This window comes from Crinia signifera, chromosome 6 (assembly GCF_055691185.1).
Source record: "Crinia signifera chromosome 6, ASM5569118v1, whole genome shotgun sequence".
Taxonomy (NCBI): Eukaryota; Metazoa; Chordata; class Amphibia; order Anura; family Myobatrachidae; genus Crinia; species Crinia signifera.
The window spans coordinates 272,013,742-272,034,321 of NC_139222.1; the positions used below are offsets into that span (position 1 = coordinate 272,013,742).

Sequence of the window (20,580 nt, forward strand, 5' to 3'; positions counted from 1 at the left end):
TATGGCCACCTTTACAGTTCCAGACATTAAACTTCAGAGATTAGATTGGTATACATCTGATAGGTTTATAGCGTCTAGGGTGGCAGTCAATAGGTTGGCATACAAAAGATCGACATTGAAAAAAGGTCAACACATGAAAATGTCTACATTAAAAAGGTTGACACATGCAAAGGTCGACATGAGTGGACACGAGAACAGTAAAAAATTACGAGCGAAGCGTGCTATTTCGAAGGTACGCGCTACAGCCCGAGTGAATGGGTCCTCCAACTGCGGCCCTCTAGATGTTGTGAAACTACAAATCCCAGCATGCCTTGCCACAGTTTTAACACTCCCTTCTAGCAAAACTGTGGCAAGGCATGCTGGGATTTGTAGTTTCACAACATCTGGAGGGCCGCAGTTTGAGGACCCTATTATTTCTATCATGAGTCCGGATACCCATTTGATAGACTCACTGTGTTAATGAAAAGAACTACATCTCCCATGATGCAACTCGTCTCCTGACTTACTCAAGTTCCCGCGAGAGCACGAGGCGAGTCTGTTGGAAACAGCTACGGGCCGGGGCTCGATAACACCGCCCACCCTCTGCCAGGAATATTCAAATCCACCAATCATTGTAGCGGGGTGGGATCACTGCGGCCAATGGGCGTTGGAGGGGCACGGGCGATGCTGCAGCGGGGGATTATTTTGAACACAACATGGCGTCGGCAACAGCAGCAGCCGCCGCGGACGATGCGGCGGGGAGAGAGATGGGGCTTGGGCGGTGAGTTGAAGTGTCAGCGGATGGAGGCTGGCAGCCCCGAGCTCCGTGTGTGTGGGGCTATAACTGACGGCATGCTCTGGGACTTGTAGTGCCATGACAGCTTGCTCCAATAAGCACTGAGCTCACGAATACTGCTCCTTGTGTCTCCCGGAGATACTTTACTGTCCTGTACATATAAGTGTGTGTGTGTGTGTGTGTGTGTGTGTGTGTGTGTGTGTGTGTGTGTGTGTGTGTATCTATCCCTCTCCTGTCCCCGGGTATAGTATCTATACAGCCTGTTAGCTCATCCCTCTCCTTTCCCTGGGTCTCCTATCTGTATATCCTGTTAGCTCATCCCTCTCCTTTCCCTGGGTCTCCTATCTGTATATCCTGTTAGCTCATCCCTCTCCTGTCCCCGGGTATAGTATCTATATATCCTGTTAGCTCATCCCTCTCCTGTCCCCGGGTATAGTATCTATATATCCTGTTAGCTCATCCCTCTCCTGTCCCTGGGTCTCCTATCTGTATATCCTGTTAGCTCATCCCTCTCCTGTCCCCGGGTGTCGGATCTGTATATCCTGTTAGCTCATCCCTCTCCTGTCCCCGGGTGTCGTATCTATACATCCTGTTAGCTCATCCCTCTCCTGTCCCCGGGTATAGTATCCATACATCCTGTTAGCTCATCCCTCTCCTGTCCCTGGGTATAGTATCTATACATCCTGTTAGCTCATCCCTCTCCTGTCCCCAGGTGTAGTATCCTGTTAGCTCATCCCTCTCCTGTCCCCGGGTGTAGTATCTATATATCCTGTTATCTCATCCCTCTCCTGTCCCCGGGGTATAGTATCTATATATCCTGTTATCTCATCCCTCTCCTGTCCCCGGGTATAGTATCTATATATCCTGTTATCTCATCCCTCTCCTGTCCCCGGGGTATAGTATCTATATATCCCGTTATCTCATCCCTCTCCTGTCCCTGGGTATGGTATCTATATATCCCGTTAGCTCATCCCTCTCCTGTCCCTGGGTATGGTATCTATATATCCCGTTAGCTCATCCCTCTCCTGTCCCTGGGTATAGTATCTATACATCCTGTTAGCTCATCCCTCTCCTGTCCCCAGGTGTAGTATCCTGTTAGCTCATCCCTCTCCTGTCCCCGGGTGTAGTATCTATATATCCTGTTATCTCATCCCTCTCCTGTCCCCGGGGTATAGTATCTATATATCCTGTTATCTCATCCCTCTCCTGTCCCCGGGGTATAGTATCTATATATCCCGTTATCTCATCCCTCTCCTGTCCCTGGGTATGGTATCTATATATCCCGTTAGCTCATCCCTCTCCTGTCCCTGGGTATGGTATCTATATATCCCGTTAGCTCATCCCTCTCCTGTCCCCGGGTATGGTATCTATATATCCCGTTAGCTCATCCCTCTCCTGTCCCCGGGTATGGTATCTATACATCCCGTTAGCTCATCCTTCTCCTGTCCCCGGGTATGGTATCTATACATCCTGTTAGCTCATCCCTCTCCTGTCCCTGGGTATGGTATCTATACATCCTGTTAGCTCATCCCTCTCCTGTCCCCGGGTATGATATCTATATATCCTGTTGGCTCATCCCTCTCCTGTCCCCGGGTCTCCTATCTATATATCCTGTCGGCTCATCCCTCTCCTGTCCCTGGGTATAGTATCTATATATCCTGTTAGCTCATCCCTCTCCTGTCCCCGGGTATAGTATCTATATATCCTGTTGGCTCATCCCTCTCCTGTCCCTGGGTATGGTATCTATATATCCTGTTGGCTCATCCCTCTCCTGTCCCTGGGTCTCATTTATATATCCTGTTAGCATCTCATATACAGTAAATATCCAATTACCTTTAGTTACCTCATCCCTCTCATCTATATAGTCAGCCATCTTTTATATCTCTACTCATCCTTTATCTGATATCTATATATCCAGTTATCTTCTATCCCTCATATGGCTGTATATTTAATATATATGTAATATTGATGTGCACCTATCTCCTCTCTATTGTATCTATTCTCTACCGTGTTAGGAGCATATACACTGGGCGATCTCAGCCCTATTTCATAGCGATCTGTCTAAATTGCTTAGAAATGGAGCACACATATCGCTCCGTGTGTATGGCCCCCAGCGATGGTGATGCACAGTCCCTAAGACCGTGGCATTTTGCCTATAAGCATAGTCAAAACCCGCTGAGCACAGTTCGTTCAGCACACATGGCGGGTGTACAGAGTGATCTTGCTTAAGCACAACGCTCAGCACCTCCGTCTCCCTGTGTGCACCGGGATTTATATAGACCAGCTTGCAGATTTAACCAAGGCTTGTGGGAGTGATGCTCATACTTGTGTTCCGTCATTGTGCTTTGTTCTATTCCGCCATCAGTGCGTATTGGTGACCAGATTTGGCCTGCTCCTAGTGTACTGTAATTGTTTTATGCTGTCAGTGCGACTTTATTTTATTATTTTTGACCTGCAAACGCCTTTGTTATTTTACAATAGCTCTGGTACCGCCAGTGAATTACCTGGGGGAAAAACCTGTTATTTAACAATGATCTGCTATGATTTTACTATATTGTGTGGAATGCATGGAATTCCAGGAGGTATTCATGTGTAGTAGTATGACAGGAGTTGTCATGCCAGCCCTGGAGGGTCTGACAGGTACTTGTTAGGTGTTACTGTTCACATGCTTTGATTTGCTGCCGACAGTCTGTGCTTTGGAATGGGAGGTTTGCCAGCACAGGAGTCCTATCCGCTATCTATAAAGTTGCATTCAGGCTTCAGTCTCATGACTCATTGTATTGCAGCAGCAGTTACTTGTTATACTATTTATGCAGATGGGTATGTAACTTCCCTGTGGATGTGCCATGTTACTGCAGGCCACTCTCACTGTATAGACTGGTACCTGGGTCGCTGGGGCTGAGGAGGAACAGGAAGCATTGCCCTTCTTGTAATGCCATCTGATATTCCATCCCCATAGTCGGGTTACGGTCATTTGGTCTACAGCATGATGGTTGATGCGGGTCTAGGTCGCCTCAAGCTTTAGGTCGATATGGGGTCTGTAACTGTGTTTGTGCCGACAGGCGGTATTCCATGCCCTACCATCCACTAGGGCGTGGTGGGAGAATACAGTAGTGCCTGAAGCAGGCCGAGCGATGCCGCACACTTCAAACTGTGTCCATGTCCACCTTGTCCCATGTCGACCTAATGGTGTCCACCCGATGATTGTCAGCCAACTTGCTGTAGACCAAATGATCCCAACCCCCATGGTCCTAGTGGACTATTGATTTTCTTTTCAATATGGTATCTGGTCCCTGGGTCTACAATCACTAGATCGTCCACCATTGGTTGACAGCGAGTAGGCGACAGTATGAAGGTCAAGTCAAAAGGTTGACACGCGGTTTTCATGTGTGTGTGTGTGTGGATTTTTTTGTGTGTTTCTTTTTTTAGCGTACATGAGAACAGGTGGTGTTTCATGCATCACCTTCTACCCAGTTCAAGCATCTCTAACCTGTTGCCATGGTATCGCTGATTTTCATCCTTTCATATGAAATGGGCTAGAGGTGTATTTCATGGTTTTTGCATGAAAGGAATAGGTTCTCGCATATTTTATTGCAGCATTGTCGCTGGAGATAATTGAATATTGTAATGAATACATTATAAAGCCATTGAGCTGGAGAACTCAAATAACCTGCATAATTATTTAGCCATTTAATTAGTGCATATGATGATCTCCTCCACAGTGACTGTAATTTGCCTGTTTCGGATACCGTTAATTTATGAAGAGTATTACGCACCCCTCAGCAGTCTAATAAAATATACACTGGTGGCCAAAATTGTGGACACTTTGAAATTTGAATGTTTTTAAACTTTGAATGCATATAAAAACCGTTACACTTCATGCAGTGCAATGATTCATATATCAAATGAAGGGAAATTTAATGCTGACTTTAACACAATAATGCGGGGCGGCATTTTTTTTCACCGCATTTTTAGTTTACAGAATCTCCCCCTTAATCTGAATTGGTCTTGGACCACTAACCTAAGGCACCCCTGCAAGGGTCCTGATACACCCTGTCTATCTAGTCCATTGTCGACCTTCACCCATGTCGACCTAGACCCCTGTGGAACTAGCTGTATGTCGACCTAATGACTGTTGACCTAGTTATGGTCGACCAAACGATCCATACTCCCTGTAACAATACTTAGGTAGTGTTCCCGCTAGGTTGTTTTAGCGGGGCGCTGCGCCCTGCCCGATTTCTAAAGGGCAAAATGCGCCCTTCCCCTCCAGCAGAGCCCCGCTAAAAGAGCCTGCTGCCTGACTAATGTTGTGCCCGGGGAAGCTCCAGGCACCGCAATCTCGGCGGTGCTAGGCTTCCCCGGCAGCTCACGGACTTCGGCGGGGCCAGAAGGAGGAAGCCCGGGCCCGCCTCCTCTGGTGACGCGGCGGCCCGGGCCCGCCTCCTCTGGTGACGTCGGCGGCCCAGGACCGCCTACAATGACGGCGGCGGCCCGGGACCGCCTACAACGATGACATCGGCGGGCCCGGTCCGCCCCCATCCCATACAGCGGCGCCCTGCCCCAAAAAATTCCTAGGGGGAACACTACTTAGGGCCATATGTATTAAGCTTCAAAAAGTGATACAGTGGAGAGTGATAAACATCCAGCCAATTGGCTCATTTTTCAAACACAGCCTGTAACATGGCAGTTAGGAGCTGGTTGTTTATCACTCACCACTTGATACAGTTAACATTAATGGTCGGATGTATCTAGCAATACACTTGAAGCAAAAGTTAGTTGAAGGGGGTATCCAATTATCACCCATAGTGTTCCTCCTAGGAACTAAGTACGGCAGGGCGCTGCTGCTTGGGGGCAGCATAATGGGGGCGGACCGGGCCCGCTGACGTCATCGTTGTGAGGGGCGGTCCTGGGCTGCTGGCGTCACTTAAGGGGGCGTGCCCGGTCCGCAATGTCACTAAAGCCGGCGTCACTAAAGGGGGCAGGCCTGACCCCACAGAAGTCCCTGAGCTGCTTGGGAAGCTCCAGGCATCGCAATCTACGGTGGCACTGGGCTTCCCCGGGCACACCAGCAGGTTCTTTTAGGGGGGGTGCTGCTGGAGGGGCAGGGCGCATTTTGCCCTTTAAAAATCAGGCAGGGCGCAGCGCCCCGCTAAAACATCCTAGCGGGAACACTACATAGAACATTAGGAGTGGAATTTTTTTTTTTTTTTGGTATGTTTCCCAGTTAGATTTCACGGCAATAAATGAAATCCCCCATGATAAGTTGCAGAACGTGCCAGCTTATCGAGGCTATGTGGGGGCTATGCATCTAGCCAATTACCCGCAATCGCCGGTTACTGGATATCGCCTGAATTAAATTTACATTAAAACTGGGTGTTTTCAGTAAGAATCCAAGCAGACAGGTTACAGGAAGCCTAAATAACCATAATATTCAATTGTTCTGCTATTACTAGTTGTACCCAAATGTACCTTATCAGATATCTGCCTGCCCCAAAACCGAATGGCTCCCATCAGACCTATTACAGATTCCAAAAACCCATTCATTTCATTTAAACTGTTGTGAATTTTAATTTCTCAAAGTGTTTTTATTTCATGGTTTCTCTTAAGTTTGCTGAGACCTAGTATAGTAAGATGTCTGTCCTAGCCTGGTCTTTGTGGGCGCACAATGCCCCATTATGTATAGCGGTATGCCAGGAATGTGCATGGGCCGCATAGCCTTTCCATGTTCACAGCACACGGCTTCATTCACACGCATGTCCTGCCTAATTAATGCCTCTCCAGAAGCTGTCCGCACTCTTGTAAGTCTCTTCTGTTTACATGGCGCTGCTATTTAATTCTAAAGCATTTTGTGGGTCGAAGCGGCTTAGGACGTGTATCGGGGAACCGCTTTGGGTTGTAGCGTATTTGGGTCTTGTGGATTGTTTGTGCACATTACAATAGACGGAGCCACGGTTTTAAAAGGCCGACTTGTTCTTTGATGGCTGTTGTTGATGACCGTGGAGGTGACACCCAGCCTCATACTGCATAGGATACATATGTCTGCTCCAGGGGAACATTGGTAGGACCCCACTTCTGCTCATTAGAGACGCAGATGTCACGAGACACAATGTTCTGTGCCTCTTATCTCTGCTTGTGAAACAGGTGGATGTGTTCCTGGAAATGGCAACAAAGGCCCTTTCATCTGACATCTAATATTATGCTTGGTATCTGTAGTGGCTGCAGGTGAGCAGCGGAGCAGAATCTGCAGCGTGTTCTGGCTGCATACAGATATTACAGCTGGATGGGTTTCATTTGTTCGCAGAGGATCTGATATTGACTGTAATATTCCTTTTTCTGTCACAGTATATTTTCAGGGAAACTTTTTTTTTTTTTTTTTTTTTACTGCTTGAATGCCTACTGGTTTTTTTTTTATTTTTTTCACCCGTGGGGAATTTCTGCAAAATCCATTCCCCTTGATGTGGGTATCGCGCCATAAGCTGCGATATTTTGTGAAAACATCCATTTGCAGCCATGGGGGGGGGTAGGTAGGTAAACAGAAATAACTGTACAGAGTAATATTTAAGCACTGGACTTAATTAGATCCTGTCTGAGACCGTATTGATGGAAGGTTAATTTGTAGAAACTATAAAATATGATTGACTCCCTTCTATTAAAACCTGCACTTAATAGTCGTGATGGGCTTGTCAAGGCTCTCCTTATTGTACTCCTTCATGCTCCTTGTATTATCCCTAGCGTAGACAATTGGGGTGCTATATGGTGTGAGGAGGAGTAAGGTCAACAGGTAACCATGGAGTTCTGTATCGGCACAGGGAAGCGGTGTGGCTCCTGACCTCCGACCGATGCAGGTAGACCAGCGTCCAACAAACCTGTATGAAACCTGCAGTTCACACTCCCATCTTGTTTGTCTTTGCAGTGAAGCGCTGTGCAGCATTGTCATCTGCAATGATGCGTCCTTGCGGAGTCAACCGGTCATCTACAACCCAGACTTTTTCGTGGAAAAGCTCCGTCATGAGAATCCGGAAGTGTTTACCGAGCTCGTGGTCAGTAATATCACACGGTTAATAGATCTGCCGGGAACGGAGTTTGCTGAGCTGATGGGGGAAGTGGATCCCAAGCTTCCGGGACAGAATGGAACAACCGCTTCCTTCTTCAAGTCGCTCAACTTCCTTAAGCGTAAAGGTTAGTACGGCATCTGTCTTCATAATCCCTTCTGATTAATGTTTCGCTGCCAATTGATTAACTGCAAGGGAACAGTAAAGGCTTTGTAGGGGGTATTCGCTGTAAGGGTTAAAAATCGCAGCGAGCCCCTGAGGCGTTTAACAAGGGGAGAGGTAGGGCTGGCAGTGAATGCTCCAGCCCTTCAGAACCCTGCGAATGTGCCGCGAATCCTAAACAGGATTTGCTGCACAATGCGATATTTGTCATTGAATACCTGCCTTAGCCTAAAACCTGCCTAGGAAAATTACTTACACAGTGGGGAATACCTCATTGCAATCGGTTCTATGGTTGCAGAGTGTATTGTAATCAGACAAACAGGCGTTCTCTTGTATAAGATGTACAGGTTGCCTCACAGGGTCAACATGCAGCTCTGAAACTAATTTCTGGTGATAGTTTTTTCATGCGGGAGAAATTTGCCTCCGAACTGTTTTTTTTTTTTTTTTTTTTTTTTTTTTACATTCAATCTTTCTCTAAATCATGTTACATACATCTAAAAACCTATCCAAAATATGCCCTTACCTTACACCGGACACTGCTTTACTCTAATCCATGTTCTCATTCTTTTCCGTGTTGATTGTTGCAATAGTCTCCTTATTGGTGTCCACACACACCACCACCACCACCTCTGTACAGACTCTCACCACTACAATCCATCATAAATGCAGCTGCATCTCACTAGACCTTCATCTCAAAAACTGCTTAGTTCCTCTATTGACTACCTGTATTCTGTCGTACTCAATACAAAATACAACTTACTCACAAGGCCATAAACCAAACTACACCAACATACATCTCAAAATATCTTCCAACCTGACCTTTTCGCTCCTCACAAGATCTGCGTCTCTCATCCACGCTCATTACCAGCTCCCATTCACAATTGCAAGACTTTCTGCACCATCTGTGGAATCTCCTCCAGTCGCCAAACTTTCAAGCGTTCCCTGAAAACTCACCTCTTCAGGCAGCGTATCTCATTCCAGAACTGCCCACATAACCTTTGGTACGGCACAAACATGCTCACTTATTTTTCTCTCACATTTCCATCCTCCTGACCCCAGGCCAGCATTGCTCGGTCACCAAATCCTTCAGCCCACCAAGAACCTTTTGCAATCTGGCAGACCACTATGCAATAGATAACTCCTATCCTTAAATATCAATGCCTGTTTCCCTATAGATTGCTTGCAAGCAGGGCACTCCTACCATTTTGACTGTCTGGAACTACCCAGTTTTATTTTATCCCTATTTCCAATTTTAAAGTGCAACGGAACTTGCTGCGCTGTATAAGAAAGTGTTAATAAGTAGTAAGACACAAAAATGTGCCGATGTAGAGGTCTCCCATCAACTCCGCAAGTATGCAGTAATGGATGAGAAATGCCTAAGAGGGTGACCTTGATTGTGATTTGTGTGTTCTCTCCATTCTGTATGACTTAGTCACTGCTGCTAGGTGCAGTTTCCAGCCTTCACCCCCCCCCCCCCCCCCCCCCCCCACATGTGGCTGAGTGAACATAAGTGTAGGTATATTACTGTACACAAAGGAAAACTGCATGCATCTAGTTCTACAGCTCACTGGTTGGCAAGGACTCCTGCCTGTTCGAGAACACTGATACCGGATAGTGTTCCTTCTAGGAACTTCGGCAGGCAGGGGGCAGCGTGAAGGGGGCGAACCAGGCCCACCGACGTCACTATTTTGGGAGATTCCGGGCCGTCAACATCACACGAGGGGGGGGGGGCCCGGCTGGCGCAGTCAAGAAAAGGGGCGGGCCCTGCCGGCGCCATCAAGAAAATGGGCGGAACTGGCCGCCCCGAAGGATTTGAAGTGCCGGGCTTCCCCGGTCTCGCCTGCAGGGAGGAAGGCAGGCTGTTTTTGCGGGGCGCTGCCAGAGAGGCAGGGGCGTATTTTGCCCTTTTTAAAAACCAGGCAGGGCGCAGCGCCCCACTAAAACAGCCTTCCGGGAGCACTACCGGACATCATTATGTTTGTTTTAGACTGCATTGTTGTGAGGAGTCAAAGGGTGGACTGTCAATCGGTCGCCCATGAATGGCTAAAAGGCACAGTCGACATGTGAAAATTGACATGCGCAAGAGTGACTGTCCAAAAGCTTGACCTGAAAATGGTCGGTGTGAAGTCGACATGCTGTTTTCACGGTTTTGTTAATGTTGCCATGGACCTCCTGTTAATGTAGCACAAACCCTTGCATGGTGCCTCCCTGCGCACGGCACACTCTGCCATTATAAATTGTAGTCCACGTTAATTGTGAAGCCTGAAAAAGTCAACGGAAGAAGAACTCATGTCTACCTTTTCATGCCTCCACCTACTGGCACCCGTGGCGACCTATCAAACGGAACCGGTTTGCAGAATAACTTGTATCCATTTATTTAATTTTGCAGGAGATATAGAATGCGGGCGAGAGTATAGTAGTTAGGACCGTGTAACTTTACGAAGCCCGCTCAAAGCAAATGCCTCGAAAGCTAGTAAGTTTGCGAATTGTACATAGAACCGGTTCCGAATACAATAGCGCTCAGCATATATATAAATGGAACTACTTCACAAAATATTTGAAGAAAGAGACTTCAGCTACTTTCAAATAAACTACAGGGATGTATCTCTTTGGGAGCCCCTTGTGGCCACTATTTTTGGAAAGCATTGGCGGTAAATTTACAGAAGCAACCACAGGCTTAATTCGATAAGTATTTTTGGACGCTCTTCCTCATTAGCATACTTTCTTGGCCTAGGAATGTTGTGTTGGCTGTAATCTGTTATATCTCATATCTCCGTCTTTTCTACTTGCACTTCAGCAATAAAAGGGATTTATCGAAGTAGGTTTATAAAGATTGTCAGAAGTGGATAGGTTTGGTAGGTAAAGCAGGAAAGGGGGAGTGTAATTGAAGTCCCATTTTAAAATGTAGAATGTGAATCTGAGCTACAGTATATAGGCAAGTTCACACGACTGTATTGTTTGCAAGCGGTTTGTTTTTTGTGATTCATTATTTAGTTATGATGCTCGGTGTAGGTGTACGCAGCAGGTTACAGAGAAAATATTGCTGCATATAAATTCCAAGAATTGTTTACATGAAATGCAGGGACATGAATACATTCCCACAGCATGGTGAGTGCTGCTAACTTGTGATTGCCACTGTGTTTCTGTATGTGTGAGATAGAAAGATGTAGTTTCACTTGCCTCTGAGATAGACAAAGGGTGGTGTTCAATGCCACGGCGAGGGTTTTTTTTTCTGTGGCAATGGCTTATTTTCGGCAAGGGGAAAAGCCATCCTCGGTGTCAAACCCCCTCGCTGTATTCAATGATCGGCCATAATCTGATTGGTCTTCATTTTGCGGCGAGCCCCACCTTTTTTTAATGGCCACACGTCACCTTTCCACCTTGCCAAAAGGAAACGGCGAATGAAGGGGAGGCAGTTGAATACTTTTATGGCGTGCTATCGGCACTGTTCGCCGTCATAGATCACCATCACAGGCATTGGATACCCCTCAGATGTAGTTTCACTGTCTGCCAACAGATGGCAGTATTCAGAGAGACACAGACCATTCCAGGCAAGGAAGGGACCTGATTGCAAGGCCAAAACCAGCAATTCCCTTATCCCCATGATATCTGTACACATGGCGGCGCCAGCTGCTAAAGAGAAAAGGCAGGGGGCTGGTAAAGGACTAGGCATTGTGACCTTTTAAAAAATCGTGCAGGGCACAATGCCCTACTAAACTAAAGACACTGGTTTGTCACTGAAATTCTCCACGTATTATGCAAATATATTGGTTTTTATTGTAAAGAAATTGATATATTAATCGACTTTCATGAACAATATTTATATCCATTTCTTTACAATAAAAACAATATATTTGCAAAATACGTGTAGAATTTCAGTGACAGAGCGCAGCATTAAAACCAGCGTCTTTATCTTACAACACCAAAGGGAATCAGTCTTCCGTTACAGTGCAGCAGCTAGTCCCAGTAACATACAAACTAGATTCAGTGAACAGGTAATAAATCCCGTTATGTCCTACTAAACTAGCCTAGCATGAACAGTAAATGACCTGGAAACTGGGCAAGATGTTGGCATGTAATGCATCTCTGACATGAAACTATAGGACTGTCTTCAGATTCCCTCCTGCTGCTTACAGCCGCATTAGGTGTCTGACATCTTTATCTTATTTGGCTCATGAAACTAATAATTGTAAATTGTATTCTTAATTTTTCAAATTAAAACTTTGGGATAAACAGGTTATTTTTCATCTATTTACCAATGTGGAAAACAGGAGTATATGTGGTGGGGGGAATATAAGCTGCATACACATGGTACTTCTGGTCTAACCTGTCGGGGTTTAATCTGATAAAAAAAAAAACACGTTATTCTGAAATCGAATTAAAAAAAATGGGGCTAACATTTGCGTATGTATGATAACCCCAATATTTTAATTGCATTGGTAATTTGTATGTACACCACAAGAAATTGGCAGTGGGGATTTCCCAGTGAATAGTACAGCAGACGATATGGAGTGTTTGATTGGAAACTGGCTTTGTACATCCTTCGCAGCTAGTGATGGGTGATGTGAATAATTGGGATGGATGTGGGCTTACCGGCTATTGAGATCCAAGGCATCGAACAGCCCTTAGGCCTACATTCTGATTGTTTTGCAACGGGGACCGATGGTGACGGCCTGCGCATAATCTTTCATGTGCAGGTCTTCACTGCAGGCACTCTCAGGGTGGGGGGGGAGGGGCATTCACATGGCAATGCGCTGCGTTTCCCGGGCATACCCAAGAAACTGCTGGGCGTCTCCATGCAAAAGGGGATGGCTACCTCCCTTCTGTGGGCGGGCAGCTGACTTCACCAGATTTCAGCTGCCGGCCCTGTTCACCGACCAAGGCTCCGCTAAGTTAAGGCACAAGAGGGGCTTAGATTGGCAAGCGCTTCAAAAAATCAAACGATCGAATGGTTTCGGGCCCGCAAACAAACCTGCAAATGGATGTTTATGCAAAACATCCATTTGCAGGCCTGTGGGGACATTTGGGGGGAAATTTACTAAGATGGGAATAAGACATCACATGTGATGTTGCTATGGGCAACCAATCAGAAACAAATTTATTTATTTAGCACCCTCTAGTACAGGCGTGGCCAAACCGGTCCTCGAGATCTATCAATGGTCCACGTTTTCCAGATCACCTAGCTGGTGCACAGCTGCATTCATTCCGGTACTCTTTACCTAGAACGGCGCCCACGATTTTGATCTTAGGCATCGCAAGGTAAAAAATCGCGTCAGTCGCATCGCATGCGGACCAAAAATCGCATGTGATGCGACCGACGCGATTACCGCGATTTTACATAGGGAACAATGTTAAATGGCCCAATTGACCCGATTTTACATAGGGAACAATGTTAAATGGCCCCCCCAATTGTTAACACCACCCCACGATCAACGTCAACCCGAAGCGCAGCGGTACGCGTCCTCCGACCTTTTCATACCCCCACTATCCACGTTGGCGTGGAGTTGAGAACAGAAAGTGTGGCGAGCCACCGAAGCGTGGCGAGCGCACGCGGATACCTTCACAGGTATCCGCATCCCCTGGCGGGCTTCACAGGTATCCGCGTCCCCTCGCGGGGCTTGCCACGCTTCGGGCTCGCTGCTCTCGCCACACTTTCTATTCTCAACTCCACGCCGACGTGGATAGTGGGGGTATGAAAAGGTCGGAGGACGCGTACCGCCGCCCCTAGCGGGCTCGCTGCACTCGCCACGCTTCGGGTTGACGTTGATCGTGGGGTGGCATGGGCGCCGTTCTAGGAAAAGAGTACCTTCATTCCTACTATAGATCCACAGGTTGCCTGGAAAACATGCACCGTTGGTAGATCTTGAGGACAGGTTTGGCCACCCCTGCTCTAGGAGATAGTAGACAGGATCTGATTGGTTGCCAATAGCAACATCACATGTGAAGTCTTATTCCAATCTTAGTAAATTTTCCCCTTGGCGTCTAATGGTGGGCATCGTTACTTGGCTAGCAATGCAGCGGGATAGGGCTGCTTTGCGAGTCACCCAGAATGAGGGCCTTAGTCTTTGCCTCACGGTGTATCTTTTTATATAGTGCTGCTTTCATGCTGTAGAGATCTCCTGTGCAGCGGATGGTTCTATTCAGACATTGGTAGTAATCTTCTGTTTTGTGGTCCCCGTCCCTCTAGAGAAAGTCATTGTGTTTGGAGCACCTCTGACAGAAGAAGGCATTGCACAGATATACCAGCTCATCGAGTATCTGTACAAAAGTAAGTATCCCAGACCTCCTTCATATATCCCGGCTTATTCGCCAAATACAACCTTACATTTGTGATTCTTTTTATGACTTCATGTGGCTTGTATGTTATCCTCCAATGTTGTCACTGCGTTCTGTACATTGTAAATGGGACAGACTTCCCTCTCGCAATGTTAAATAATACAATGGCGCATGCAACATCCTTGAGTGGTTTATATATCAGCACTGTGCGTATATTGGCCCAACCCCATCCCCACGGCCCACCTCACAGCGCTGCTTATGTCCCCACTGTGGCTCTTCAGCTGCTGTGAAACTACACATCCCAGCATGCCTTGCACTAGTTTTAGAATTCCCTAATAGAAAAACTGTGGCAAGGCATGATGGGACTTGTAGTTTCACAACAGCTGGAGGGCCAAGGCTGGACATGCTTGCCTTAGGCCAAGAGGTTGGGATAGGAGGCTGTCTAGCTTGATCAGAGCAGTCACCATCCTGAAGCAGGGAGCCTGACCCTGATCCTCCCCGCCAGTACCTAAAACCCCCACCCTGCTTCTAGGTGCCTAACCATCCCTCCCTTCAGCCTAACCCTAACTTTACTACACCCGCAGCCTAACTTTGAGTCCCCACCTACTTTTGTTCAGAACATCGCAATTATTAGGATTGATCAAACTTTAGTCCCTTGGTAGCGAATTCCCTGTAGCTTGCGCTTTCATTGTCCCTTCATCTTGTCACAGACCTGCGGACCGAAGGGTTATTCCGTATCCCAGGGAACAGCAATCGGCAGCAGGTTCTGAAAGATTGCCTCAATAGTGGAACGGATATAGACGTGGATTCCGGCGAATTTCACCCCAATGACATCGCCACGTTACTCAAAATGTTTCTGGGTGACTTGCCTGAGCCCCTCCTGACACACAGGCATTATCACGCTCATTTAAAGATTGCAGGTGAGTCGTCTCCTCACATAACTTACCCAGAAAGGACATGATGGAGACTTTTGCATATACCATACCAAGGGTTTTACTAAGGTACTGGAGAGAAACATTCTTCAAAGGAAGAGACGTATTAGAACACGAGGACATTCACTGACAATGGAGGGATGGCGGGTAAGGGGAAACTGAGGAAAAAATACTTTACAGAAACTGGTGGATAAGTGGAATAGTCTCCCATCAGAGGTGGTAGAGGCTAATACAGAGCAATTTAAGCATGCATGGTATAGACCAGGGGTAGCCAACTCCAGTCCTCGAGTGCTACAACAGTGCACGTTTTCCAGCTCACCTCACAGATGCACTCATTACTGACTGACACATTTTAAAAGATCACAGGTGGAGCTAATTATTTTACTTGTGATTCTTTGAGGAGACCTTGAAACCGCGAACTGTTGGTAGCTCTCGAGGACTGGAGTTGGCTACCCCTGGTATAGACCTAAGGATATCTAGAAGCAGCAAGACGGCTGCCCACCAGAGTCCGCAGCACTGCACCCCACAACACTGGCTCTCCTCCCACATACAATGTCGGTGGGGGCGTGGACTTGAGCAGTGTGGTCCTCTCACGTGTTATACGTGGATCCCTCCTGTACCGATAATGCCACCAATCAAATCCTACTCCTAACCGTAATAAGACAGGTATTGTCTACAGCAGCGGGTCTCGGTCATCAAGTACCCCCAACAGGTCGCGTTTTCCAGGTCACTCAGCAGGTGCACTCATTACTCATTGACACATTTTAAAAGATCTCAGGTGGAGCTAATGATTTCACCTGTGATTGTTTGTGAAGACCCGGAAAACACGCACTGTGTGGGGGGTCCTGAGGACCGAGGTTGAGAACCACTGATCTACAGCAAGGTATTTACAGCATGAAAGTTTTGGTAAACCAGAAAAACAGAAGTAGATATCAGACAAGTGACTGAAAAAAGAGAAATGTAACAACGATCGCGCTGCATCGTATAATAAAAGGAATACTCACTTGGCAATGGCGCGTGGGCATGGCTAGCTAGTATATAATTATTGAAATGAAGGTGTATTGTATGGTCACGGAGTGAACAGCTCCTGTGACCTTGTCACCCACAGCCGCCTGGTCTTCTAGAGTAAAGCCTACGGCATTGTGGGGGCTGATGATAAATGCCGATACACAAGCAATCCCACTCATTGTCTTTTGTATTAATGCATTGTTTCGCAGACCTAATGCTCTTTGACGACAAGGGTAACCGAACGGGCGCTCCAGATAAGGAGAGACAGATTGAGGCCTTGCAGCTCCTCTTCCTGCTCCTCCCATCCCCCAACCGGAACCTTCTCAAACTGCTGTTAGATCTCCTCTACCAGACGGCCAAAAAACAGGACCGCAACAAGATGTCCGCCCACAACCTGGCTCTGATGTTTGCGCCACACATCTTATGGCCTAAGAATGTAAGTGACACGCATGGTCCCGGCTCCGGCAGCAGCCGGCTCTGTTGGAAGAACGCTTCCAGCTGGCAAGCTGCAAATCTGATCAATGCCAGCTACGTGCCAAATGCCAGCTGCGTTCACGGCAGGTTGGTTATTGGGGCAGCTGCTACTACAGCTGGGCTGCAAAGTGATCCTTTGCATAATGTACAGCTAGAACCTGGTGCCATCCTAGAGGGAGCGAATGACTGTAAAGCACAAAATGCTGCATGCACTTAGGATATATCCACTTCATTAGCTGCCAAGGCCGAGTGTAAACCGAATACTGAAACCTACCGCAGAGATCTGCAAAGTAGAAATAGGTAGTAGGAATGGCCATCGGAGCAGTCTGCAGCCAGCTATGGGTAGTTATAAAACGGGATGCGGTCATTTGGTCTACAGCATGATGGTCGACAATCATTAGGTCGACATGGGACAAGGTCGACATGGTGTTTTTCACTTTTTTGAGCCGACAGGCAGTATTTCATGCCCTACTATCCACTAGGGTGTGGTGGGAGAATAAAATAGTGTGCCCGACGCATAGTGAGCGATGCAAGGGGATGCAGTGCACTTTAAACTGTCGACTGTTGACATTCAGGTAAAAAAAACTGTGGAAAAACCCCATGTCGACCTTTTGATTCTCTACCTAGACTTTGTCGAACTAATGACATGTCTACCTTTTCCCATGTTGACCATATGACTGTCGACCATCATTCTGTAGACCAAATGATCCTAAACCTTATAAAAGGTGATGGACACGCATCGATCGTTTTAGCTATCGGTGGTCATCCAATCTTTGTCTGGCCCATAGGCTAATCAGACCATGGGGGTGGGACTTCAGGGTTTTGGGGGCGGAGCACCTTGAGGGGGGAAAAAAGTTTCAGCGGTGCCATCAATGTAGGGAACCATCTGGTTACTCGATATCAAAAGTATAATAGTTTTACAGCACTGCTTTAAGATATCATTTATGTACCTGCAAATCTAGTAAAACAGGCCCCTCCCTCTCTGCACATCGCAACACTTTAAAGCTTGTGATTGGATTCTAAGATAGTTGAATGGATAAGAGTGTGGTTGCAGGACAGAAAACAGAGTTGTAGTAAACGGAGTACAGTCAAAGGAGGGAAAGGTTACAAGTGGAGTACCCCAGGGATCTGTACTTGGACCGGTGCTTTTTAATATCTTTATTGGTGATATTGCAAATGGAATTGAGGGTAAAATGTGCCTTTTTGCAGATGACACAAAGGTATGCAACAGGGTAGACACACCAGGAGGGGTAAAACAAATGATTGATGATCTAGGTAGATTAGAGGAATGGTCAAGAGAATGGCAACTACAGTTTAATGCCAAAAAATGCAAAATCATGCACTTGGGTCTCAGAAATCCAAAGACTCAATATAGTATAAATGGCACTATAATGGAAACTACTGAGGAAGAGAGGGATCTAGGTGTCACTATTTCAGGGGACTTAAAAGCAGGTAGGCAATGTAACAAAGCAATGAAGAAGGCAAGTCAGATGCTTGGTTGCATAGGGAGAGGTATCAGCAGTAGAAAGAAAGAAGTAATAATGCCACTGTATAGGTCATTGGTACGACCTCACCTAGAGTATTGTGTTCAGTTCTGGAGGCCATATCTCCAGAAGGATATAAATACATTAGAGACTGTACAAAGAAGGGCAACTAAAATGGTGCATGGCCTACATCACAAATTGTACCAGGAAAGACTAAAAGATCTTAATATGTATACTTTAGAGCAGAGAAGGGAAAGGGGGGACATGATAGAAACTTTCAAATATATCAAGGGCTTTAACAAGGTACAGGTGGGAGCCATTCTTCACAGGAAGAGGAGCAGCAGAACATGAGGACATGCACTGACACTAGAGGGAGGAAGGTACAGGTGGGAGACATTCTTCACAGGAAGAGGAGCAGCAGAACACGAGGACATGCACTGACACTAGAGGGAGGAAGGTACAGGTGGGAGACATTCTTCACAGGAAGAGGAGCAACAGAACACGAGGACATGCACTGAAACTAGAGGGAGGAAGATTCAGGGGAAATGTGAGGAAGAATTACTTCACAGAAAGAGTAGTAGATAAGTGGAATAGCCTCCCATCAGAGGTGGTAGACGCAAATACAGTAGTACAATTTAAACATGCTTGGGATAAGCATATTGATATCCTTACAAAAAAATAAGGATCAAATATGGTTTGAGGTGACATGTTTAAAAAAGGGGCAGACTAGATAGGCCAAGTGGTTATCTGCCGTCAAATTCTATGTTTCTATGTTTCTAACACAGGTGTTAACCCCTTCATGACAGAGCCAGTTTGTGCCTTCATGACAGAGCCCTTTTTTTCAAATCTGACATGTCTCACTTAAGTGGGGATAACTTTTTTTTGCTTTTACTTATCCCAGTGATTTTGAGATTGTTTTCTCGTGACACATTGTACTTCAAGTTAGTGGTAAATTTTGGTCGATACAGTCTGTGTTTTTTTGTGAAAAATACCAAAATATCGTGAAAAAATGGAAAATTTAGCAATATGCAAAATGTCACATTTTCTGCTTGTGAGACAAATAATCATACCACTCAAAATAGTTAATAACTAACAAAGACCATATGTCTACTTTATGTTGCAATCATTATTTCAACCTCCTTTTCATTTTTTTGGACACTAGGAGGCTTCAGATATGACTAGCAAATTCTCAAATTTTCAAGAAAATTTCAAACACTGATTTTTTTTAGGGACCAGTTCAGTTCTGATGTGACTTTGAGGGACTTGTATGTGAGACACCCCCATAAATGATGCCATTTCAAAAACTGCACCCCTCACAGTATTCAAAACAGCATTTTGGAAGTTTGTTAACCCTTTAGGTGTTTCACAGGAATTAAAACAAAGTGTAGGTGAAATTTCAAAATTTCTTTTTTTTTGCAGAGTTTCAATTTTAATACATTTTTCTAACGAATACAGTAGATTTTACTAGAGAAATGTGACTAAAAATTGATTCCCCCAATTCTTTTGTTTTCAAAAATATCCTATATGTGGCCCTAGTGTGCACGTTGACCAAACCACAGGCTTCATAATAGAAGGAGCACCTACTTGATTTTGGAGCCTCCTTTTTATGAGATTTTTTTTTAGGCACCATGTAGGTTTCTAGGCACCATAAGTGCTAAAAGTTAGGAACCTCCCCCACAAGTCACCCCATTTTGCAATCTACACCCCTCAGGGAATTCATCTAGGGGTATAGTGTACATTTCAAACCCCCAGGGGTTTCACCAATTTTGGTACAACTGGGATGTGAAAATGGAAAATTACATTTTTTTACACAAACATGCAGTTCTGGCTCAATTTTTCATTTTCACAAGGAATGAAGGAGACAAAGCACCCCAAAATCTGTGCCCCAATTTCTCCCGAGTACGGCAATGCCTCACATGTGACCAAAAAATACCAGTTGGGCGCATGGCAGGACTCAGAAGGGAAGGAGTGATTTTTGGATTTTGCAGCACAGATTTTGGTGGAATAAATGGTGGGTGCTATGTTGCACCAATACAGTGGAACCCCCCCACAAGTCACCCCATTTTGCAAAGTACACCCCTCAGGGAATTCATCTAGGGGTATAGTGTACATTTCAAACCCCCAGGGGTTTCACCAATTTTGGTACAACTGGGCAGTGAAAATGAAAAATTACATTTTTTTACACAAAAATGCAGTTCTGGCTCAAAATTTTTCATTTTCACAAGGAATGAAGGAGACAAAGCACCCCAAAATCTGTGCCCCAATTTCTCCCGAGTACGGCAATGCCTCACATGTGACCAAAAAATACCAGTTGGGCGCATGGCAGGACTCAGAAGGGAAGGAGTGATTTTTGGATTTGGCAGCACAGATTTTGGTGGAATGAATGGTGGGTGCCATGTTGCATTAGCAAGACTCCC

At 46.0% G+C, this 20,580-nt stretch overlaps 1 protein-coding gene across 1 annotated transcript in view; it reads left to right on the plus strand.

Moving 5' to 3' along the window:
* The first annotated feature begins 529 nt into the window (after positions 1–529).
* ARHGAP19 (Rho GTPase activating protein 19) overlaps positions 530–20,580 on the plus strand; it is a 49,370-nt gene continuing 29,319 nt past the window's right edge. Inside the window, exons 1-5 of the mRNA XM_083149612.1 lie at positions 530–760; positions 7,689–7,954; positions 14,177–14,257; positions 14,976–15,185; positions 16,415–16,641. Of these exons, the coding sequence (XP_083005738.1) occupies positions 696–760; positions 7,689–7,954; positions 14,177–14,257; positions 14,976–15,185; positions 16,415–16,641 (849 nt within the window). The 5' untranslated portion in view covers positions 530–695. The remainder of the gene's footprint in view (positions 761–7,688; positions 7,955–14,176; positions 14,258–14,975; positions 15,186–16,414; positions 16,642–20,580) is intronic.